The sequence below is a fragment of the Diuraphis noxia genome, unplaced genomic scaffold (genome assembly GCF_037042655.1).
Source record: "Diuraphis noxia isolate RWA-SAM2 unplaced genomic scaffold, SU_Dnox_SAM2 contig0002, whole genome shotgun sequence".
NCBI lineage: Eukaryota > Metazoa > Arthropoda > Insecta > Hemiptera > Aphididae > Diuraphis > Diuraphis noxia.
The window spans coordinates 51,726,054-51,751,724 of record NW_028301712.1 but is presented as its reverse complement, the minus strand read 5'-3'; the positions used below and the strand labels follow the sequence as shown (position 1 = coordinate 51,751,724).

Genomic DNA, 25,671 nt, shown 5'->3' with positions numbered 1-25,671 from the left:
AATATGAAATTGTATTATCTTATATGAATGTGATAATGTTTTTTTATTGTTATTATTGAAAATATATAGTAGTTTATACAGCATATCGCATATGTAATCAATAAAAATATTTAAAAAAAATTTGTTTAGCGCTACCGCCGATACCCAATTAACAAAGTTTAATTTACTCTCTAACATTTCTTGGTATCTTTAAAAACAATTTCTGACATTTTTATATAGATCAGTTGAGTAGTTTGTGTCGTTTGTAAGTCTAAAAACCACAACCACATAGGTACTCATTGTCTTTTAAATAAATTAGCGGTGTTATGGCTTAAACAATATTACCTATACTATCTGAGTATTTTTATGCATAAAAATCCAGTGTCAAACATTCAAACTAGTGGAACCTTAAAATTGTTGGATATAATAATTTTTTCAGATTTTATTATGATTATTATTGTTGTAAACAACTTGTTTATTCAAATAATATTTCCAAAAACTTTAAAACTTTAAGAATAGTTACATTACTATTAAAAAAAACTTCCATTGTTCTCACTAACCCCTAAACTTGTGATGCCACCTCTCGCTTTCCAATTTATAAAATTGTATTGACCCCTCTCCCACCATGGTGAATTGCCTGAGAACGTCCTTGAATACGTACAATCAGTGGAGCTTTGATTATGAATGGGGAAGGGTTTAAGCATAAATTACACTAAGTTTTTAAACTTTTCTTATTTAAATTATATATATAATATATTTATAACAGAAATATAGACAATTTGTGATTTAGGTGATGGGGGTTAAACACCCAAACCCCCTTGCCTAAACCACTGCGTACGATTTTTCAAAGAATTCAACGAATAATATTTCCATTTCATTCTGGTATTACGCATTGCGTTACAGTTATCATAATATTATTGACTATTGTACAAAAACATTTAAAATCCGTATTACAGTCGTTTTCCTCAATTTAAAACCGATGTCCGATAATAATAAAAGTGAATTTACATCAAGATTCAAAGTCTTTCATTGTTATCTACGCATTTTGTTATCAATAGTTTTGATAACAATCTTCTTATCTGAGCTCGTCTGTTATCACAGTTTAGTCATCCTCGTCGTCGTCGTCTGGTGTTCTCCCTCCTCGCCGACCAGCGAAAAAACACACCTTTCCCCCCGCCCGCTTCCGAACGGTGATCCGCGCAGTAGTCGCAATCGTACGACAGTGTCAGTGACTCATGTTTTCTTTTCGCGAATCCGCACCGTACGGGGAAAACGTCGTGCACTTCCGGTAGCCCCTGTTGTACCACTCGACGGTAATCGTCGTCATTTCCCGTTAATTTTTGTTTCATCTGTACCTACTACCTATCTATAGTTCGTTTTCTCCGGCTTTCCGGAATATCGTAGATCGATTCATAATACCTTGTACTCGTTGACGTTCGTTCGGATTATTTCACGTACAGTCCTTCCCAGCCGTAAACGTTTGTACGCGCCAAAAATGTAAACAGATTTTCCTTCAGAACGAAGCGAATTCGTGTCAAATATACCCCCGATTGGGGCGCCGCGTACTATCTGACTATCGTTGAGCTGTGCGTGATTGAAAATTAATATGTTGAACCGACCGTCGTCTGTGAACAGATGACTTGTGCGGTTGCCTCTGTGTCTTACGTCCCGACGTTTCAACGACAGCAACAGTAGTCCATACGCGTGGCGTGGCTGAACGCTAGAGAAATGGCCGAGTCCCTGAACATGAGCCAGAGCTAAAAATGGAACACACCGCCGTCTCGTTGCTGTGGTTGTGTTTAGTTTCGACCTGGATCGATTCGTCAACGTCGTATCCAATCGGAGGTGATGGCAATATTTATATTTATTTTATTGATTACCTACTTAAATCACTTTTTTGATACATGATACCTAATTCATTTGTAACGTTTTGGGAAGCGTTTGATCTGAAATATGAGAGTAGAAGTTGACTCCAATCGATAGAACCTAAAACTTAAGGTGTAATACTTTGTTACATAATACTACCTAGGTATGTGTGATAAAATTACACAATGATCTTTCAATCTACGACAAGTTTTACCGCAAAGCATTTTACAATACTGAGATCCTTATCTTTTTCAATGTATTTCATTATTTTTCACGGATTAAGTATAATACTATATTATAATATGATTTTATCTGATTACCCCTCGGAGCACCCACTCCCAGGAAAAGGTAGTTTTTCATAATTTGACTTCAATACTTTATTTAAAACACTAATAATATAACTGTGCCTATGATACATAGACACACATATTAACATTTAGTTTCAATAGTATAAGTGGTATAAACATTTAGTAAGTACCTACAACTAAATCATCTATGTTACAATCAAATTCGAGACAATAGGTATTAATTAATTTATTAGAACTCGTATAATCTTAATCTTTTCTCTCTATCATTAAGCTAGTTTTTATGTCCAGGTAATAGCTAAGTAATTAAATGTGTTAAATTTAATAAGATTATGAGAATTTATTAAGTATTTTAGCCTTTAGGTAATAACCTCGGTAATAACTTAAAGTATGATAAAGAAATTTAAATTTCCTAAATGTCTCGCTAAACGTCCACTTATTACTCCTACTACTGGTATGTTTTTGAATTTTAGATATTGGATTAGGTACCTACTTAATTGTAATGCTTTATTCATTTTGAAGTTTAATCTATTGAGTTGAAGACATTGCATAACAGTCTTAAGTGTTTCTACACTTTTATATTAATATTTCATTTATTATCCTATTATGATTCTCATATTACTGTGAATATATCACCTGTAAAAAAAAAAAATAGTCATGAGATAAAATTCTTCATTTAAGATGTCTCGTTGAATATTTTTTTTATCTCTATACTACCTACCTTTATTCTGTACTTATGTTTACTTTTCATGATTAAATATTTAAGTTGACCTATTATCAAATGATATGGCGGGAAATCAAATTTAAGAATATTAAAAGTATGTGTTTAATTGAATACAGATGTGACATCTATCTATATTAGAACTAAATATAATCAGAACGTTTATTGACATCTTTCAAATTAAATTTGAATATATGAAATGTATCAATATCAAAATAAAAAAATTATTTACTTTAAATGATTGAACTATTATAATTTATTATCATATATATTCAAAGGTTGGTTGTTGATATTCACTTGGTAGTCTCCAGTGTAAGGAATATTACTTTTTTTAAAGTAACCAAGTTATGTATATTAAAGTTCCAAAATAAAAAGATAACTAGGTTATTTAACTACCTATTTAAAAGTTGTATTATGTACAAGGTTATACATTAGGTACTATTTTTATTCAAAATAAAGTAACTAATATAATTACAATGACATTACATTGTCATATTTAAATTTCTTACCTATAAAAAATCATTTTTATGTGGGTGTCTATACCCTATTTTTTTTTTAACCTATTTTAACATACATTTTGTGTCAAAACTATATTCCAAATAATGTAATCAGTTAATAAATTAATTACATAATCTTTCGATTGAAATATTGGAGGGAATTACCTATGCCCTGATATTTCTGTCGAATATAAAAATTACAATATTCTTTAATAACAAAAATTCTAATATAAAGACTAATCTGAATAAAATGTAAAATTATTTATTATTTTTTTTAACAAAAACTCTAGTCCGAGCTCTAGTCTTTTAATTAAATCATTGATAGTACTTGGTAAAATTCATTGGTTAATATCTATAAAAAAGCGCCTCCTAGGTGCAACTCACTATGATATCACAGATTATATAAAATATAATATTTTATATAATCTGTGATGATATACTCAGGTATCACACGATGATTATCGTATTTTTTCCAAAATAAAAATTTTAAACAATAACACATATTGTTTATTTATAATATAGTTTTTATTAGTTCAATGAAAAGTATAGTATTATGTAATAAGTGGTGTCATGCTAACAAATTTGTTAAAAAAAATTTGAATTTAATTTCTTATTTTGTAAACAATTTACTTAATTATAAACATAACCATAAAATTACTTAAAAAGCAATTGTTATAGTAATGACTAATCTATGTGATATGACTAAGAGTACCCAGATACCCAGAGACTTAAGTACCCAGTGCAAGTAATATTGTGTTCTAAGCTTTCTCGATTACAATAGGTAGCTACCAAATCTAATGCCAAAATATTTGTGAAAATAGTAATATATACATATATTTTTAAACAACAGCTTGACTAATATTTCTCAAATGTAAACATCTCATATGAGTACCTACAAAGTTTGTCTTATTCAGAACTCATTTTTAAATGTCATATAACTATAACTGGCTCTGTTCCATAAAAGCTTTATTTAAAAAATATGCTAACATTTTGAACGGTTTATTTTATTTTTAAACATTTATTTAAATTTAAACCATAACAAATGTTTGATGATTACTCAAGGATTTAAGTACTTAACTAAAATAAAATATTTTTTTATATAATAAAACATATTAAATGGTTTCCTATAAAATAAAAAAATAGTTAGTAGTTATATTGTCAGTTATTACTTTTCATGGGTGATTCAAAATTCAAAAACCAATTTTTTATGGTTGATATAAAATACTAACTACCATCATCTCACTAACTAAAATTACCATTTTCTTCTTTACCGCTTTAAAATAATTGCAGATATACTAATGTAGCTATGTAGCATTAGACTCAATTCAGTTATCTATAGTTTATTTCCAAATAAATACTACACATTATGATTAAGTTCAATATCATTATCCATTTAAATTTAAATATAGGAATTGTTTTTCAAATTATATCCAGACTTATATTTACTTAATGACTAATGACCAACACACAGAGTAATTATTTTGGCTGTCCATTTTCATTATATCTACTATTTGCTAATATTTCAGCTGAATAAATAAACAGTCAACTCTGTTGCTCTTGCATTCTATAAGCTAACCCACTAAATAAATAGGTACTCAACTTTTTATTATTTCATATTTTACACTCGTATGTTTAATGTTTATATAAAAAAAAATGCATTTATGGCTACCTATGTCATTATATTGAGAAAATGTATTTGTGAATTTATAGTATTTATTAACAAGTTATAGGTATTAAGGGTAATTCTTCAGATATTTAAAAAATATAAAATATACCTAGCTAAAAAAAAAGCTTCGGAACAAATTCACTTTAGCTACCCAGCACATTTTTTGAATTTTTTTTTCGAAATATACGCATTTCAGCGAGTTAAGAACGATGGTGCAAAAAAAACTGCGCGGATGCCATTATTTTGGAAGTTATAGCCATCCAAAGTTTGCGATTTTAGGTTAATACGCATGCGCGCAACACTGCTTTAATTTTGAGCGCAGCACCTGCAGTAGGCTATAGTTAGTTTTGAATTTTTTTATATATATAATTTTCTATATAATAAGTTCACAACACGTTGTACACAAATACAATGTTTCAGATGTATTATAAATCAACTATTTAGAACTAAGTTTTTATTTTAATACCCCTCCTTTACTTAACAATATTTAGGTACCTACCTACCATAGTGTATATTATATTATGTTATATATATCAGTAATTTAACTCCACATAATTGTACATTTTAATTGGTCTTCGTTCTATAGTTAAACCAATATCGCTGTTTTATAACTATCTCATTATTACTAAATTGTAAATTTTATATTATTATAATAATAATATTAAATATTAGATAATAACATTAGAATAATAACCTATAATGTAGTTTTGCAATATTATCTTCAGGTAGACAACAGGCTAATGAGCACCTATATTGAAACCTTGCCTGTTAAAATATCATAATAAGTATATAATAGTGGCTCGCTTCGCCTGCCAGCTCCGGTCCTCAAACTCAAGGGACCTCCCTCCGCCTACCGTCTCCAGTCAACAGACTCGATGGCCAGTTAGAGTAACATAAGTACATAGTAGCTCCCTTCGCCTACCGGCTCCGGTTGCCAACCTCGAGGTCCTGCGGACCTCTCGTTGGATGGGGGCTCAGCCCCCAAACCCCCCGGGGCTTAAATAACAAGTCTGGGGGGCTGAGTGGAGGGGTAGCAACCCCTTTGGGGTCGCGGGGGGGGAGAGCATACCTGCCCTGCGGGCAGACGGATGACCTAACAAGTAATTTTAACCTTGTTAGTTAAAGTAGATAATATAAGTATGGTGGCTCCCTTCACCTATCGACTCTGGTCGCCAAACTCAAGGGACCTCCCGTCGCCTACCGGCTCCGGTCGCCAGACTCGATGGCCGTTAGCGTGGTCACTTGCTCAAAAGTTATGTCAATTAAAAGTTGCAGTGATTACGCGTGTATACGCTACGCTACACGGCTCATTATAAAGCAGTGTTGCGCGCATGCGTATTAACGTAAAATCGCAAACTTTGGATGGCTATAACTTCCAAAATAATGGCGTCCATACAGTTTTTTTTGCACCATCGTTCTTAACTCGCTGAAATGTGTATATTTCGAAAAAAAAATTCAAAAAATGTGCTGGGTAGCTAAAGTGAATTTATGCCAAAGCTTCTTCTTTCTTCTAGTCCCTCCTTAAAATACCTTATTAAATTCCCATTGTTGTAATTAGGAAAATACAATAATATTTTTATTTAATATCCAATTTTATATTAAAACTACATTAGTAACATCTACATATTATAAGATAAGTACATAGACCTGTAATCTAATAGGCAGTATTTATAGAGAGAAACCAGCTGATAAAGGAAAACTATGCGTTTTTAGGGCGTTACAGTAGTTCTCACTCACTATCTCATCTCCATTAACTGTTGGAAAGGTGGTGTGATAGGTGCAATGTTGTGCATTAGCTTATAGGTCCATGGGTATATGATATATATTTAGTGCTGGTGGAAACTTTTCAAAATGTATTTTAGTTAACTTGGTACATCAATAATCATTTTAAATATTTTATGCACAATATATGATACATGTCATGACTTATAATATTTAGTAAATATATGGGTTTAAGAAAATAGAGTACATTATCTTCCATATTATAAAATTTGGAAATAATTACATTAAATATTATTATTTATCTATTGTTTTCTTTAATTTATGATGTTATAAACAATAGTTGTATACTGTGTTTGTATATCTTGGCATAATAAACAAATTCATTTGTTATACCTATCATATTCATAGGTATATAAAAAAAAATATTTGTTGCTTGATCACATAGCTTATTTTAAATTGTTTAGTAAACCTGATAAAAACCAAAAAAGTAAAATATATGATCATTATTTATCAAAAATGTAAAGTGCTCAACTGTTTACTTATAAAATAATATACCGTGGTTTTTAATTCAAATTGTATATTTATACTTTTTTCAGATTTAAATTCTAGTACAGCATTATGGAGCAGTTATAATATATGGCTAGAAGCATCAATAGTTGCTGTCATTTTTACGATATGTGTAGTTGTCTTTCTTGTTGGCTGCTTGGACTGTTGTAGAAACAGTAGATTCAGTTTCAAGGTAAATACTTATGCTAATTTAGTTTTAAGTTTTAATAAAATAGTTGGTATTAAATAAAATGTTAATTGTTATTGATATCCATATTTCTTAAGTATAGCTTGTGTTATTAGAAAAAATAATACACATGCCACATACATTAAAAAAATAATTCAAGTCAGATACCTAAATCAGTAAAGTAGAATACAATTTAGCATTAGTACTTTTTTTAAAGTGGTACTAATAATATTTTAGGTATTTATAGAATTTTTTGTTATTAAAGATTCAGCTGTTGTTTATAAATAGATAAATTTAGAGCAGTATAATATTATGTTCATGTAATTTTTTTGTTAAAACATTTTGAACTTTTTTGTACCTAAATAGATTAATTTTTTTTTAAGTTATAGACCATTTATTAATTTAAAAAAAAAATACTTACCGATGATATAGTCAATATATTATCACTTAACATCATTATAATAAATATCACAGTTATTGTTAGTATTACCACAAATTATATGAAATATTTCATATAATCTGTGGTATTACTAAATACGTTATATTACAAATTGCTAACACTATAATCACATACACCAAAATTGGAAACTTGGCTATGGCCTATGCCTTTTGGCTTTTTCTATGAATATTGTTCCAAACTTCTATTAAGAAAAAAGAGAAAATTGAAAAATTGATAATCTTTGAAATTTTACGATGTTGCTGAAAATCTCAATGAAAAATTTCCAAGTTAACAGCTTTATATGATTACAAATTTTCAAATAAAATTTGAGTTAGGTATCTTATGATGTATATCATAACTACTATCCATAGAAAAGTCTAGAATAATTTAATGTTAAACTAATTTGTATAAATGTGTTCAAATTACCTAACTAATGTTTATTATATTACCTTATCAAAATAATTCATTATACCTAAAAATTAATCTACTAGATATTATGTATTAGTACTTAGGAAATTATATAGTTGAATCAAAATTATTTTTAAAGTGAATGTAGCTCATGTTATTGAATATCATTGACAATAGCTATGGAAAAAAAAATATAGTCTAATAGTCATTACAGTTATGTTCACCTCATTTATATTGGATCAAATTCAAAATCAGATGTGTAAATGTAACATACAGTACCTGCCTACCTATATTTATTCTTGATTCTATTTAATTCAAATTAATTATTTTGAATAGGTAATAATGTTAATTTAAAAGAATTTCAGATTGGAACAAGGAGTATTTATTATTTAAGTTTAATTTTTAATTTTTTTACAGGTATACATTTTTTGAATGTTAATTATTTTGATTAACTAGTTTCATATATCAAAACTTTTTGGAATAATGTTTTGATAATTCTTAAAATTCAGTTGTGATCAATTAATAATTTTAACTTTTTAAACATTTTACAAAGTAAACACTTACATTTATTTACTGTAAATTTACTTACTATTATTTACAATTTACATTTACTTACTTAATGTAAGACTTACAGTAAATAAACCTCAATATTCGATACCAAATTTGTTTGACTATAATTGAAATATTACTTTTACCTTTTGTGTTATAAATCAACCATGATATGATAAGTGTTATACATTTATTATACTATTAAAGAACCAATAGATAATTTTAAAAATTCCTGGGTTTTCCAATATATTTGTTCTTAGGTATTTGTATTTCAATAAAATATGTAGGTTTATGGGTGGTTCCCAAAATTATTTATGTTTATACATTCTTTCAATAGACACCAACTAGTTAAATAAATGGCTAAAATAAATTGTAATAGGAATTGGTGCAGTATAAGCGACGTGTAAATATTTAACCTAAATGGCATAGGTATATAATAATATGTGGTGCACACATTGTTTGTGGTTAATGCTGTATGTATTTATAGAAAGTTCCTAATATAATTTTATGTATTTTAAATATTTATTTTTCGTACGAGGAGATTAATTTTTATTCAGTAAAAAATTTGAAATTAATTTTTAAAAAAAAAACAATGTTTATAAGAGGTATTTAAATAATGAATGTCGACTCAACATTGTTGAGTCGTTTGAGTGGGTAAATAGTATTCTACTATTTATTACTTCTCTCTAGTTCTCCAAAATAATTCAAACTGTTTTAAATATACATCAATAATGTTATTATTAGTGAATATAGTAATGTTACAGAATGTGCCGTATATGTAGAATACTACTTATATCACTGGCTTCATTTCATTTTTACTCAATATTTTGAGTAGGCGATTTTTGAGAAACACAAATTCGAACTTGGTTATAATGTACGCAGTCAAAATGCTGTATTATATAAAATTTTAATTGCGCAAATACATCGTATATCTGAACCTTGCGAGATCATAGAGTCCAAAATAGTTTTCAGCTATTATACATATCACATTTTTACTACCCCAAAAAGGCTCTCAATATTTTAATGTGACCAGTGATCACATTATTTTAGTATATTCAACTATAAACGAGCAATTATTATAAATTATAATCATTCGATTGTGTGTTAATGACTTTATTTAAGTTAAAACTAAATTACATTTCTGGTTTATCTTTAAGAGGACGTGATACCCGCATGTGTTGTCTCCGTCTTACAAATGCGTAACATGGTACATTTTTCGCTCAGCAGAACACGTGTAGCTACGTGAACTTAAAAATTAGAGTGAACTGACCTCTTATAATATTTAAAGGTAAGATTATTATCTAGGCAACCTCATATGCTTTTTATTTTATATCAAATTTAAAGCGAGTTATGAGTATTTTAAAATTGTGAATTTTTTGTGCATCTTAAAATACTCATAACTTCCTTTAAAATTTAAATATATTAAAAAGCATATGAGGTTGACTAGATAACAATCATACCTTTAAATTTTATAAGAGGTCAATTCCCTCTAATTTTTAGGCAACACGTGTTCTGCTGAACGTAAAATTTACTATATAATGCACTTGTAAGACAGAGACAACACATGCGGGTATAACGTCCTCTTAATACCTTAAAAATATGGAAATTTTTGTTGCTAAATAATAAATCGATTGCATAGTTTTATACTATAGTAGGTACTAAACACCAAAGTCCATCATATCACTTGTATTAAATGTAGTACTTAATTCTAAACATGCTAAAATGTTGAAAGTTCGTGACATTTTCTATTTCAATATTGTACTATTTGTACTCATCTTATCATTATTCTCCTTTTCAAAGATAGTATTATTAGTATAGGTATATATATTTCGTTCATATTTACTCTAATTTAAGTAGATTAATAATAAGCTTTGTTTTTTCTTTTCTATTTCTATCTCTTATTTCAATCACAATCGTATTTATAAAAATTATATTTTCTATTATTCATCGGATTTTATTTGTGTAATAAGAATAATATATACATTAAAAATTAATAGATATAATGAATTTATAGTGAGCTAATGATCCCTTAAACATTATTGGTCCATATAATTTTAGTGAAACGTTAAATTAATCAATTTGTTATGGAACTCGGCTTATGTCTTCTAAAATAACATGTTAATAGTACAGTGATGTTTTTCAATAAATAATATACGTCTTGGTCATTATATTTAACACCGTTTACCCCTTTTGTATTAAAATCTAGTTTTATTTACAAAATTGTATTATAAATCTATTTAATTATTATCTATTACGAGTTTGGACTATTTCGTATTATTTAATTACGGGTCAGCAGGACCACAAGGCACAAATAGTTAACAAAAATCTCGACAAAATCAAATATTCAACTGTCCATTACTGACTACCTATTTAAATTCTTTTTGAAATGACTAACACTGTTAAATTTTGTTGCCTCTTTGTGAACCCAGCTTATTTATAAGTGATTCAGGTGCCTATATTATAATATATTTTCATATTTCGCTCGGTGTTAAATAAGTATTTTTATTATTAGTGTACTCTATTGATAACAATTGGATACAATATTTCTAGCAATTAAACTTTTGTTTATTAGTAAATGAATCGCCATTTCTAATTAATAATCGCCTACAAAGTGCAATCACTAATCAGTACACAAATACAAGTGCGAAATGCCGTAAAATACATGTATACATGTTATATTAGCTAGTGTTTTGATTATCGTTCAAATAAACTTCCTTGTAAACTTCATAAACCTAATAGTCTAGACAATTTGCTATCTGTTACTCCATTGAAATATTTTAGATATTGCTTTCTAGAACCAATTGTTAATTAATTAAAAATATTTTATTTACTGCCAGGGTTTTATTTTCCCGCTAATACGCATTTTCAATTTTAATTATTATATACCTACGCCCGTCTAATTAAAATGTACCTAATACGATTTTGGCATCAGATCCAATGAGATTTTCATTGTTCCGTGTGTTGCATGCATGTTATATGTGTCTTGGTACTATATTCTCTGTATAGCCTGAACCATGACCAATGGTATCTAAATGTACGGAGTTTCATTGTCAAACAGAGAACATCGACCTCCTGTATTATAGTTTTCGGTTGCAGCGCCATAGGATATTTTCATAATAATATGAAAATCTTAACAGTGCGGCGCTACTTTTAAATATAAGATGGTCAATAATAGAAAAAAAATTGTCATTTGTCACGTTCTACAATTGAAAATATAAACCAATGGGTAAAATGGGCACATATATTATATATAGAACTAATATTTTCGTAAATCTTTTAGTTTTAATAATTTAAAATGTATACAGTGAAATATCATAATAATTATTTATATTATATAAACTAACTAGATACTAGATAGATACTTATATAATTTTAAATTAAATCATTTTTGTCTTTTGTTTTAATTTGCTATTACGTTTAAGGATTCTACAGTAGCACAGGTTTGAATTATCTAATATTTACAACCTCACTTTGGAATTCTCACCTTAGATTTTTACTGACCATTTTTTTATCCTCTTTTAAGGAGTTTCAAAATGAAGTACTCTCCTCAAGGGATTATAGTTCTCCTGGATTGGCATTTGTTAATCCTATTAGCAATCTTCATAGTAGCGAGTTGTCAAGATCAGATTCTACTGTCATCAATATTGAACAGCTTTCGCCATCAATTAAATATCAGTCATTATTCAAAGAATGGATAAGTAAGTAAAGTAAAAATATTTTTAAAAAAATGAATGTTGTTTTATATTCTTTTTATAAGACTTAACTTTAATTATTTTAGATGATTCTCTATCAAATTTTCCAAGGTCCCGATTACAGTTTCATCATGAACTTGGTTCTGGATGGTTTGGAAGGGTAATATCAATAGTTTATTTCTCTATTATTCAAAAATAAATAAATAATTATTGTAACACACTTTAGGTGGTAAGTGGTGAAGTTGTTGGCTTGAACCATGGTGAAAACAATAAAGTAGTAGTCCGCATGTTAAGAGATGATGCTACTGATTCCGAACGACTAAAATTCTTACAAGAAGCTGCTCCTCATAAAATTAAAGTGAAAAATGGAAATCACTTAGTTTTAGGACTTGTAGCTGCTTGTATCAAAATGGACCCATTATTGTTAATATTTGAATCTAGTCCATATGTAAGCAAAATTATTATAATAATTCTGTACTCAAATTGTTAGTGGTATATTATTTTTAGGGTGATCTGAAAATGTGGCTCCGCAAAAATGCAGACACCAATGAATATGAAACCCAATTAGAACGTAAACTCAAAATGTCTGTTCAAGTAGTCAATGGGCTTTTGCAATATTTAAAAAGTGGTGCTGTTCATACGTAAGTAATAATTATGTATAATATTTATATCTAGCAATATAGGTACCCACATATTATTCAGTACCTTAAACATTTTTAATGTTTCAATATTTTTGTTTATATTTCATCAATCCCTGCCAACCTACTGATAATTTAGTCATTGTGACTATATGATCATAGGTGTGCCCTGTGGGTTAGGGCAGACACTTTTTTTGGGGAGTCTAATATAACCACATTTCCTCAGCAGCATTATATACCCTAAACTAAAATCTGGGCATGTCTAAGATTTAGAAATTTAAGTACAAGGTGAATCATATTAGATAAGTTAAATATTAAATTAAATATTTCATCAAAGAATCTTCATGCTAACACTAATGAAAAACATATTTGCAAGTAGTGATAGATTGTAAAAATATAATATATATTTCAATTTACGAACCAAATTTAGATATTCAATTAACATGTAAATAGATTACTAAAACTTTATAATTTTTCTGACTTAACTATGTATAATTTTAGGGATGTAGCGGCAAGAAACTTTTTAGTATTTCCTGACAATGTAGTAAAAATTGGTGATTATGGTATTAGCACCCAATTATATAAGGAAGATTATTATTTCACTGAAGAAGGAGTGGCCATTCCTATTAGATGGAGTTCTCCTGAAACCTTAAATGTTTCTGAATCTGTCATTGAGACTAAAAAAGTAAATATTAGACAATACACATCATAATTAATATACTTAATATGTTTATACATTATAGAAAAAATTATATGCACATAATAGCCAGAATAGCATACAACAATTATATTTTATTTTTAGGTTACTGTGGAAGGAAATGTATGGAGTGCTGCAGTTGTAATATGGGAAATAATGGAAAATGGTGCTCAACCGTATGGTTCTCTTAGTGATTTAGCTGTTCTATCAGCAGTATTTATTGAACGAACGCCACTTTTGCTTCCACCATCATCTAAACATCACAAACTTTCTCAACAAATGTAAATTACACTTACTATTTTTGTTAGTACATATATAATAATATTGTTTTTTAACTATTTTTATTTAGATATCAAGTCATGTTGCGGTGTTGGAATAGTGACCAATCAAAAAGACCAACATTTCCAGAAATTATATCATCCCTGGAAGAAACCTATAGCATGTTAAAAGCTAATTTTGATCCTATTTCCTCAAATTCAAGTCCTATGTTTTCTAAAGATTTTGTTAAAAGTGATAGTGACTCAGGAATAACGAGCTCTGTCAATAGACCAAAATCATGTGAAGTTCAAATATATGCAGATGACATGAGTGATATCAGTTCTCAACCATCAGCGTCTAGTGGTGTTGATGTATTTAATCAATCTAAAAAATCCCCGTCCTTAGAAATATTGCATGGATCATTAGAGGATCTAACAACATCAAATGACCCCTGGATAAGAACAGATGACAGTATTCAATTTATGGAAGGCATAAATAATGCTATTAGAGAGTTAGATGAAGCTTTAGCTGGTGAACCTACATCATCTGATGCTGAATGCTCACCACCAATTGTTAACTTTAGACTCGGTCCAATAGCCGGTAATAAAATAAGCCGTCCACTTTTTAAAAATTCTTATAGTGATAACTCATATCTAGAAAGACGTTCTGGTAATGAGTCATCCGGGACAGATACAGAAGATGAACAATGGAGATTAAGAATTGAACGAGGGGAATTTTCCGAAAAAGTGAAACAGAAATCAAAAAGTGTTGCAGATTTGATGGTACTGACTCATATTGATGCTAGTGAAAGTAGTGAAGGTGATACTCCATTAAATTCATTATCAAGACAAAACAGTTTTAAGTACAATCGTTTGGCTGTTCCACTCTTAAATAGTCTTACATTTACTAGTGATAGTGATTTAAGAAATGCACAAGATGATCATGATTTTCAAGATACTTTGAAAAAATTCCAAACTGCCCTAAAAAATAGAGATGATGATTCGCTTTCATATTTGTCTTTACAGATCGATAATAGTATGAAAGTAAAAAAAGACACTAAAACAAACAATAATACCAATCCTTTTTTAGAGATTGAAGCCTCGGAAAAAAATAACCCATTTATTTTACCAAACACAACTCAATGTTCAACAGCTACTAATAACTCTTCTATCCTCCTGGGTCCATGTGAAAATTTCACAATAGATTATTATAAGGGTATTACTTCCTCTCTTACAGAGAAACCAATCACTGAAAAATTAGATAATTCAATATTTGAAAATGTCAGTTTTACATTTAACCCTTACGAATCAATGAAATGGGACTCTAATATATTTGACTTTAGTAAACCTATTTTAGAAGAACCTGAAGACTCAAAAGTAGAATGTAAATTAAAGCACCTAATCTTAGATGAAACAGTCAAAGAGTCCACTTACAGCACATTAGAATTAGACTCTGGTCATACATCAGACTATACAAATTGTGAAGATGTTTCAACTAAAGATACTCTAGAAACCAAAAGTTTAAGTATTCCAAATTATACATTTAATGAGTCGAGCGAAGCTTATAACTACTACAACAATATCACTGTGTTAAAGAATGGCTCTGATGACTCTGGTTGTGAAATTGAACAGATAACAAGTGAAGATGGTAGCACAGAATTTCTGAATGATAAATCAGAAGACGAAGATGACAATGAAATTACTGTAATCAAAGTACATGATTTGTATGAAGACAAAATTCACAATGATTTGTCTAAACCTGAAGGAATATCTGATGATGATAACAAACAATGTGAGGGTAGAGGCCAATATGAAATTGATGATATCATAGAAGGTCTTTCAGAGTCTTGGTACTTACATGCGCCATATCAAAATACATCTGGTTGGCTACCAGATACTTTAAATCATGATAATGAAACTGATGATAAAGAATTATCATTAGATGAAGAATATGCAGAAGCTATAAGACAAGAACTTAGAGGTAAAGTTAATCAAAACGATAATGATTCTAGGAATTTAAACATTTCATTGGAAGAAAATGAAAATGTAGCAGAAAACACTGATCATACAGATATGGTAATACATTACAATGTTTATCCTCCTCCTTTATCCACAATATTTGAAGAAGACGAAGATGAAGAACCGGAAATAATTGATAATTTTTCAGAAAATCCCAGTCCTTCTTGTATTTTAACAGATACTTCTACCGACCATCTAGTCATAAGTAGAGAAAAACTTGTTGATTCTTCATCTGAACTTGATGTTCAAGACGATGTTTTGATAATTGACACTATAACTAATGAAGCTATTATATTGGACACAGATGTGTCAGAAAAACAAGAAATTAATGTTTTAAATAATACATACACAATTGAAGAAGTTAACTCTGATACAGATGATATATTAGAAAATTTAGAATCCGACAGTGTGGTATCATATTCCCCTGATTCATTATCACCAGGATCGACTAGTAAAACAGCTGCGGCGATGTCTTATTCATCGTCTGAGTCTGCCGGAATTTCCGATCAATTTGTTTCTCCGACACTCAGTAATAATGATTTACCTCTGGACAAACAAACCAATGCAATTAAAAGCATTGAAGAATTGCTAAGTTCTACGTGTCATACTAATTCAAATGAACACTTAGAAGATTTCAATAACATACAGAACGTTAACTGGTTAAAAATGTTTTTGAACTCTGAAACTTTTTGTGAAAACGATCTTGCTCATCATTGTACATCATTACCAAATTCAATAAATTTTGATAGTTACAATTGGCCGACAGTTAATGAATTGACTGCCATAAGCAGCTCAGAACCAAATCTAACCAAAATTGATGTTGATATAACTTTAAAAACACAAGGTGTTTATGAATCTGATTGTTGGAAGAGTTTAGATTCTAATTCAACAATTACTGAAGAAAAATCTCATAGAGAGTTTAAAGTGTCACTTGTAAACGAATCTCCTGAAAAACAAGAAACTCATAAAGTATTGCCAATTCCTTCACCAGATGACAATGTTTTAAATAATTGGAAAACTATAGTGATTGATTCATCTAATTGTAAAAGCGATAATGGCGATGGTAATGAATCTACTAAATCAGAAGATGTTAGTGATGATGAAGTTGAATTTGTTCCTTCCACGTGGAATAGTAATGCAATACCTACTAAAACCTCACTACGCAATTCAAACTGTCAATCAGTTAGTAAACATTTTTTGAGACACATTTTTTCTAAATAATATATATTGAAATAATAATTATTTTTTGTTTAGGGTAACAAAAAATCTGTATCATTTAAGCAACAAAACTATCATTGTGTCTACGAGTATCCACGTGATGATAGTGAAACGTTTGATTCAGATATTGGACCAATTTGGGATCGCACGCCTAATTATTTTGATTTGTCATCCTTTAGCGGTATATGTTTTTTTTTTTTTAATATTCTGTATGTTTGTAACTGTAGTAATAGCTAATAATAAATTTGTTTATTTAAGATTGGGGAGCGGGTCCATCAAAAACTGATTTACTCAGTCCATCGTTTATTGATGATGAAGCATGTAATCCAATTCAAATATTTCCACAAGAAACCAACTTCAATTTTCCCTCGAGTAAGTCCCTAGTTTGTATGGCCCATATTATGTCTACTAAGAATAAAATATTTTCTATTTACAGCCACTTTTGATGATGATTTTTATATAAGTAGTTCGAATCAACCATTCGAAATAAACCAGAGTCAATTTTTCCCTGGTCAAAAGTCAAACAATCCTACTGATGACACTTTTGAACCAAATGCGGCTGATTTAACTCCGCTAAAACCCAAGAATATAAGTATGGGCCCATGATAAATTATGCATTTACATTTAAAGTATTTAATCATTGGTTTCTCATTCGTATTTGTAGTTGCCAAATCAAATGATGATGTACCAGAACCTGTTTCAATTGTGAGTGCTGTTACTCTGGATGAAGAACTTGCTAAAGCAGAGATGGATAATATGGATATAAAAACACTAGGTAAAATATTATCATTCAAAATGGATGATGTTGTCAACATCAGTGATATTAAAAGGCCCAAAGAAGAACCACTTTCACCTGCTTTGGGAGAACTTTGTCATACCAAACAGCATTTGACTTTGAATCTATGCAATTCTACATCCATATCTCCTTCCAGCATCAGCACTGAAAAGTTTAACCTAGATAATTAAAACCAGTGATTATTTAAAAAAAAAAATGTAACAAACCTTGTTACTCAAACATACTTAATGTTATGGACAAGTGCCAAACATTATTTATTGTTTACACAATAATCTATTAAAGATGTAAGTTTTTATAAGTTTTATACATAGAATCGTGAGTTTTTATGAATTAATACAGAGTTGTGCACATTGCCAAAGTGAATTTTGGATGTGGATATACAAAATTAGGGCTTTGTTGTGTTTTCAAATTAGCTTGTTGATCTGACATGTTCTGTTTGACGTTCCTTAATATCTAAATTAAAAATTATTAATTGGGGTAAGATGTAATCACAATAAATGATTCTAACCAAAAAATAATTTGTTTTAGTAACTAACATTTGTTTGTTTGTTTTTTTTTTTTATATATATATATAGTTTTAAAATTATTATATTCCAAATGTAAATACTTCATTACGTTTTTATTTTAACAATACAAAAATATGGAGAAGGAGTTTTTTTATTCACCGTCCAAATGGTTGATATTTATGTTATTACTATTATTTTTACTGTTAACAATAAAATGTTTTCTTCTCTATCATTTATAACTAATTTTTTCAATTATGGCATAACATAACAAGGGTAAAACATATGCATTACACATGGTTATTGTTCAATGTTATAAGTATAATATTATATTAATATTCCTAAATATTTATAAAGCTCACATTTATATACAGAAAAAATAGTTTAACTAATTTGATAGGTAAATTAACATCCAATATTAGATTATAAGTGAGATTGTAAACATTTTTTTTTTTTTTTTTTTTTACCCTCTGTAGTTAGTTGCTCTTGTCCATACGAATTATGTTCTCATTTGACGCTAATCATGTCACGCGTTATTATACCCCTATTTCTAGTGTTACTCTCTTTTTTTCTACATCTTGTCTTTAAGCGTTATATAATGTATTAATATTAAATATAGCTCAATGCCCAGAGGAGGTATACATAATTATAAACCCATAACTGAGTGCTATTGTCAGACTATCAGTATTAGACTTTTTTTTCTCCCTATTGTTATTTCTTATTTATATTTATATATAACCTAATTATTAATTAAGAAAATATAATTTTAAAATTATTTTCATCTTTTTTTTATTGTATATTGGTAACTCAATGGTAACTACTGTATTTATACACACATAAATGTATACTTAACTCATATCTTATATTAGTAGATGGAGTTTACCTTTGATCAACATTTACATCATGACGCAGTCATGTTATAGTTATTAATTTTCTATCATATAGATTTAATTTAATTTAAGTATGGTGTATTTTAAGGCTTAGTTTGGCAGACATTTTATTTTAGAACCCATTGGTTTCTGCCATGCCAGTTGGGAGATAGTGACTTCTCTCCCAATATAGTTTCCGTCCCATACAAATATACTGTCTTAAGCAAGATTCAAACCAGTGGCGAAACAACCGTGGTCTTTGAGAAGCGATTGCTTCTGGATTTTTTTAAGGTTTGAGGGTGGGTGGGTGCCGTGGGTATAATACCTATATATAATAAGTACCTATAGCTGGTAAGTCGGCGGGTGGGTGTGTAAATTGTAATAAGTTTGCCTATGGATTATTTTAAGTTCGTTTCGCCACTGATTCAAACCACCATCATTCCGTAATTATGCGCCCTTATAGATTTATATAGCAATTTAGTATGACCTAACGTTATATATTTTTCAATGTCTCTCAATGTACTTACAAAATTGTTATAATAAAATGAGTAATATGTTAGAAGTTGTTGTAGGATGAAAAAATTATCTTTTACTTAATTATAGAAATAAAAAGATATACATATTGTCTACAAAACACTATTTATAGAAATTGTGTAAGAAAATAAAGGTGATACATAAAATATTTATATGTGTTTTTTAATCAATCATTGTGTTTTATTCAGACTGCCAGTGAGAAAATGTGATGCGACTGGTAAATTTGTTTGGTAAAGTGACATTTAAATGAGTTAAAATAAATAATACTTTTTGAGATGGATGAAAATCTGTTAAATAAACTATGATTGAAAATAGAATTCTTGAGTTCTTAATTCTTACATAGATTAGAGGAAAAAATATTTGATTAGTAAACCATTTAACTGTGGATTACAAGTATTATATTTTACTATGCAGAACAAAGTCATTTTTATAATGTTCCAAGAAAAACTGATGTAAAATTAAATATTAAGACATAAAAAAAAACATAGTTCAAGAAATTAATTCAAAACTTGGACTGAATAGAAACTATTTATTTAAAAATACTGCTCTAATTTTAACCTAGAAAACTTGACTAGATTATTTGTTTAAAATTTATTGTAACCAATACCGTAATATGTGGCATAGTTCAATATTCTATTAAATACTAAAAATGACTACTCGCAAATCGCAATCTAAATTAAGTGTACCCATAAACCAATTATATTATTATAATATAAACACATAAAGAACAATTTTGTAATTTTCCTAATGACGAGTAAAAGAAAAATTCTTCCAAATACAAAAAGACAAGATACAACTAAGAATCGAAGAACATGCAAAAATATTAACCAATTGTAATTTATTCTTAAAATAAATAGGCTCATGTTTTACAAATTACCCTTATAACAATACAAATAAAAGGTAATTATTATGATTATAGTTACAATATACAAAACAGACCTGACCTTATATTTTTTTAATCATTGAAAATGGTGTTTTTTTTTTCGATATATTACAAATGTTACTTAATTTTGATAGTTAATAATAATAGTTACAAACCATAAAGTTGGACAGTAAATAAAAGTTTAAAGGCTCATTAATTAATGCATAAGAATTTTTATCAATGATATTGTGAAAAAAATTAACTATAAAATTTAATAATAAAGTGTTACAATATAATGATAAAAATAAAATATTTTTTAAACCATATTGTTTTTAAATAATTATAAAATTATTTTACACACAAAATAATTTCATTCCCTAAAAACAAATAAGATAGGAATTAGGAAAACATTATGGGATGTGTATTTAAGTAGCTTAAGTATGTTATTGACTAAACGTGTTTAAACGTGTTAACCATTGGAGTGAATAGGAACAAAATTAAAAAACTCATTGTAGAGTTTCAAGGTAAAAAACAAATTAATTTTGGAATAAAAACCAAAATGATTGTTAATTGTAAAAAAAAATTATAATGATGCAGTGGGTGACAAACTTGTTATTACAAGTAAATTTAAAATATCATATTAAACCTAATTCTTTGACTAATTAATTTAAAGCAATGTTTAAAGAAAAGGGAAAATAATAAACATAAATTGCAGTTATTTACATTCATTTTTCATTAATAACATGACTGTTTAATAAATTATTGGAATTATTTGTTTGGTTAAAAACACACTATATAAAATCTGTTTTTTGACTACAAATAAACCATTAAAACATACAAATGTTGCTTAAAATATATTTCATAAATTATGTTTGAAATGACTATTTTTTAATATTATATGTATTATTATTCTAAAAATATATATTTAATACTTATTTACATGATATAAAATTCATATTTTGTTGTGGCTTTATTAGAAAATACAAACATAAAGTTCAACTACAAAATAAAAATATATTTCAATTCTTACCAAGTTAAATGTTAACAGCAGAAGTATAATCAATATTTTAACCATTCATGTTGTAAGCACTGTGCAGCTGTTGCTCTAGCATTTTGATCAAACTCTAGCATTGGTAGAAGAAAACCAGTGAATGCCTTAGCATCACTTTCAGGCCATTTGTACTTTTCTCTTAGTACATCATACAAAAACCATGGCTTCAAACTACTTATATTGCGCAACTCTCCACGTTTATTAAAAAACTGCGGTGACTGCTTTCCTCCATCAATAACTTTTTTCGGAATTTTACCCAATAACTCTATAATATGAGCAATATGATCTTCGTCTCTAGAATAAGCCTCACCTGAATGTGGTTCAAACAAATAATCACCAGTTGCCAGTTCAAATGCCATACATGCAACACTCCATATATCTGATGATACACCATACCCGGCTCCAATTAATACTTCCAAAGAACGATATTGTCTAGTCTGAATATCTTCGGTAAAATGACGATCTACCCAACATGCATTACCAAGGTCGGCTACTTTTACATTGATATCACATATATTAAATGCTGGATCTTCTGAGGGATCATCACGAGATTTACTTCTATATGCTCGTTTTTTCGATAATGGTTTGTTATTTTTACTAGATTCACCAGTTCCATTTTGGTGAGTTGTATTAGTTTCGTCTGAATTATGATCATTCTCAGTATTAGATTCATAAGGTGGAGAGTTTGCAACATTTGGATTAGTACTGTCACTGCTATAACCATTAGATAGAGATTCACTAGCGGTTGCATCTACTGTTATTGGTTCTTCGGTGGTTTTGACATGACCTGAAAGCATACAATAAAAATTAATATAAAACGATAGCCTATTAAAAAAAATTTTAAATTACTATGTGCCCCAGAATAAAACATGAAGTTTAATTTAGAAAAAAAAAAGTAATTATTCAAATATTAACACTAAATATTGAACACGAGTAGGTACAATTAACAACAAAGTTGATTTTTAGTTATTAAATCATATAATACATTTCATTTTTAAAATAATTTAAACCATTACATTAATTTTATCATAAAGTAAATCATATAAATTATAATTAAAACTATTATGCAAACTTATTGAGAATGAATACTAAATATAATAAATACATGCCTTTATTATTTTCACCACAACATTCTTCATTTTGTTTGGACTCTAGTTCTTCTAATTGTTGCATATGAACTTTGAGAAGTTCTGATTGTCGTTTGACTTTTTTCTTCATTTTTTTCTTCTGATTTTTTGTCAAATTAGGTTTATTGAGATTGCTTTTGGGCGCAGTACTGCTAAATGATACAGGCAACTTTTGACCAGTTTGATGAATTTCAGCTGCCTCTTTAGCCAAATTTTTTATATATTTTTCATCCACACATATTAATACATTCTCTGGTTTAATGTCAGTGTGTATTATGTTACATTTTGTATGTAAATAATCTAAGCCTTCAAGTACTTGTTGTATAATATTCTTAACGTTTTGTATTGGTATACCAGAGTAATCACTTTTAATAATCAACTTCAACAAATTATGACCTAGTACTTCAAATACCATGCATATGTGATTACCATTAACACCACTAATTTTAAAATCATTCAACAACATGACTACTCGTTCCCGTTTTTTATCACTAGTATCAGAATCACGAACGCTTTTTAAAAGCTTTATTTCATCTAAAGCAGTTTCAGTAAAATGAGATGCACTTTTTACTACTTTAAGAGCGACATAACGCTTGTCTGTAAAATCCCAACATAGCCAAACGGTTGAAAAATGGCCCCATCCAAGTTTTCTTAATACATGATATCTGTAAAAAAATAAAAGTAATTAATAATATAAATAAATCTTGTTTTTATAATCTTATAGTTATTTACACTAAGATGAATACTTTTAAGAATTTAAAATAATTTTTTTTTATGTAGGTAGCTAATTTTTATGACTAATTATACCTATCATCATCATAAAATTACCTAACTTTATAATTTATTTTATATTTTTATTACAATTTAAAAATTTACCAAGTATTATTACTTCCAAAAATACTAACTAAAATTATAAAAGTGAAGAAATTTATAAGAAGTTAATTACTATCCATGATAATCTGCTCTAAATAACAAAAGGATATTACATATAATTTTTTAAATATTGGCACACAAACACGGAAAATAAATTAACAGAAATTAAGCACTCTGTTTAACTCTGGCCAAAGTACACTGATTTAAACAAAAAAAATGAGGTAATTCTTAATAGACTCATAATTGGTCACACGAAATTTACACATGGACACCTAATGGCAAAGACAGATCCACCCCTATGCCCAACATGCAATGAAAACTACTCCATCAAACATATCATCGTCCACTGCCCAAACTTCAATGAAACTAAGGAAACACTTCGACATCCCTGACAGCCTAAACGCAGCAGTTTATTGGTCCATTTTCCAACTACCATAATATAATATTATATCTAAAAAATATTGATTTGTAAAATAAAATATAAATTGTAAAAATGTAAAATTTTTGTAAAAAGCTAATAACCTGTGCAGTTGAAGCTTAATAAAATAAAATAAAAATTTTTAAAATACTTTTTGTATGATAATCTGTAATCATTTTTTATCAGTCAACATTTACATAATGACAGCTTTTACATAACAAGTTTTTAAAAAATCATGATTGTAATAGTTCACAAAATATTTATTGTGAGCATAAAAAAACTTTGGGGGTATTGGTGTAACCATGGCCAACAGATAAATATAGGTTTAACACCCCGATGAGATCAAAAATATTAGGAGAAAACAGGTATAAGTGATTGCTAAAAATGTTTTTAAGGCATAAAATATGCATTTTTTTATAACATAGCTTACAATAATTTTTAATTGCAATTATAGCTACCCTCCACTCCCGACAAACAAAATTTTTACTGTAGTGGCGCCATTGAGTATGTGTAATAAAAATTTAAAATATTTATCCTAACCTGTTTTGAAAAACATCTCCTATTTGAACTGGATGATAGCCACCTTTGCAATAGTCACTAGACTCTTCTTGTTCTTCCTCATCAGATGCATACATCTCGTCCGTGCCCTCATCAGACTCGTTTGAAGAAGAATCGCTGTCCCTCTGATTCGTATGGGACTTGGACTTGTCCGAGCCTTTGTGGCTCGGTGCGGAGGGCAGAGCGGTTTTGCGATCTTCGTGCGGCTTCTTGGGCAATTTGCGCCGTTTCTTTTTTGCCTGAATCGCCAATATTCGTCTATTCGTGTCCTTGTTCATCGTCAGCTGTTCCCTGTAACAAATCGTCCAAACGACCGTTTCAAAAACTCCGTCGATCGAAGGAACTCCACCGTCAAATTAAACACTAACCGTGTGGTCGTGAAAAGGCTGCTGTCGGATGGGTCGCGCGAACTCGACACGGCTGCGGATGCGAAATGATCGTAAGAGCTGTGGCTACTGCAGCGATCAAAATCAACGAAGAGGCTCCCAAACGGCCACGCAAAGCCTACAGTCTCTAGAGTATTCAGAAATAGTTAGCAATTTGCGGACTTGGAAAACATTAAAACATAAATAAGTATAAAAAAAAAAAAAAAAACTAAAAAGTGTATATTATACTATACTCCGCACAGGGGTCCAGGCTGCCGAGCGCGCACACAACAACTATCGCAAGTATCG

The 25,671-nt window shown here is 28.9% G+C and overlaps 2 protein-coding genes across 3 annotated transcripts; one reads left to right on the top strand and one right to left on the bottom strand.

Annotated features, from left to right (window-relative positions):
- The first annotated feature begins 1,177 nt into the window (after positions 1 to 1,177).
- Positions 1,178 to 19,480, top strand: LOC107163419 (uncharacterized). Of its 2 annotated transcripts, XM_015510846.2 has the most exons (14): positions 1,178 to 1,824; positions 7,353 to 7,495; positions 12,308 to 12,325; positions 12,409 to 12,583; positions 12,664 to 12,737; positions 12,804 to 13,025; positions 13,085 to 13,218; positions 13,717 to 13,900; positions 14,018 to 14,193; positions 14,262 to 17,370; positions 17,443 to 17,587; positions 17,665 to 17,778; positions 17,843 to 17,998; positions 18,071 to 19,480. In XM_015510846.2, the coding sequence occupies exons 1-14, from the start codon at positions 1,743 to 1,745 to the stop codon at positions 18,370 to 18,372; spliced, it is 5,034 nt and encodes a 1,677-aa protein (XP_015366332.1). In that variant the 5' UTR covers positions 1,178 to 1,742; the 3' UTR covers positions 18,373 to 19,480. The 2 variants fall into 2 exon arrangements, with proteins under 2 accessions (XP_015366332.1, XP_015366333.1); XM_015510847.2 differs by lacking the exon at positions 12,308 to 12,325.
- Positions 19,141 to 25,663, bottom strand: LOC107163420 (SR splicing factor protein kinase). Its single transcript, XM_015510848.2, has 4 exons — positions 25,366 to 25,663; positions 24,980 to 25,288; positions 23,131 to 23,813; positions 19,141 to 22,808 (listed from the first exon to the last, which is right to left on the bottom strand). Exons 2-4 carry the CDS (start codon positions 25,273 to 25,275, stop codon positions 22,030 to 22,032), a joined length of 1,758 nt encoding a protein of 585 aa, XP_015366334.1. The 5' UTR covers positions 25,276 to 25,288; positions 25,366 to 25,663; the 3' UTR covers positions 19,141 to 22,029.
- Positions 25,664 to 25,671: the final 8 nt, after the last annotated feature.

Coding starts and splice junctions, on each gene's coding strand:
- LOC107163419 (XM_015510846.2), top strand. CDS start 1,743: ATGGAACACACCGCCGTCTCGTTGCTGTGGTTGTGTTTAGTTTCGACC. Junction 13,026..13,084: donor TATTTGAATCTAGTCCATAT/GTAAGCAAAATT, acceptor TATTATTTTTAG/GGTGATCTGAAAATGTGGCT. Junction 17,779..17,842: donor CAACTTCAATTTTCCCTCGA/GTAAGTCCCTAG, acceptor TTCTATTTACAG/CCACTTTTGATGATGATTTT.
- LOC107163420 (XM_015510848.2), bottom strand. CDS start 25,275: ATGAACAAGGACACGAATAGACGAATATTGGCGATTCAGGCAAAAAAG. Junction 23,814..24,979: donor GGAGATGTTTTTCAAAACAG/GTTAGGATAAAT, acceptor ATTTTTTTACAG/ATATCATGTATTAAGAAAAC. Junction 22,809..23,130: donor TTGTGGTGAAAATAATAAAG/GCATGTATTTAT, acceptor GTATGCTTTCAG/GTCATGTCAAAACCACCGAA.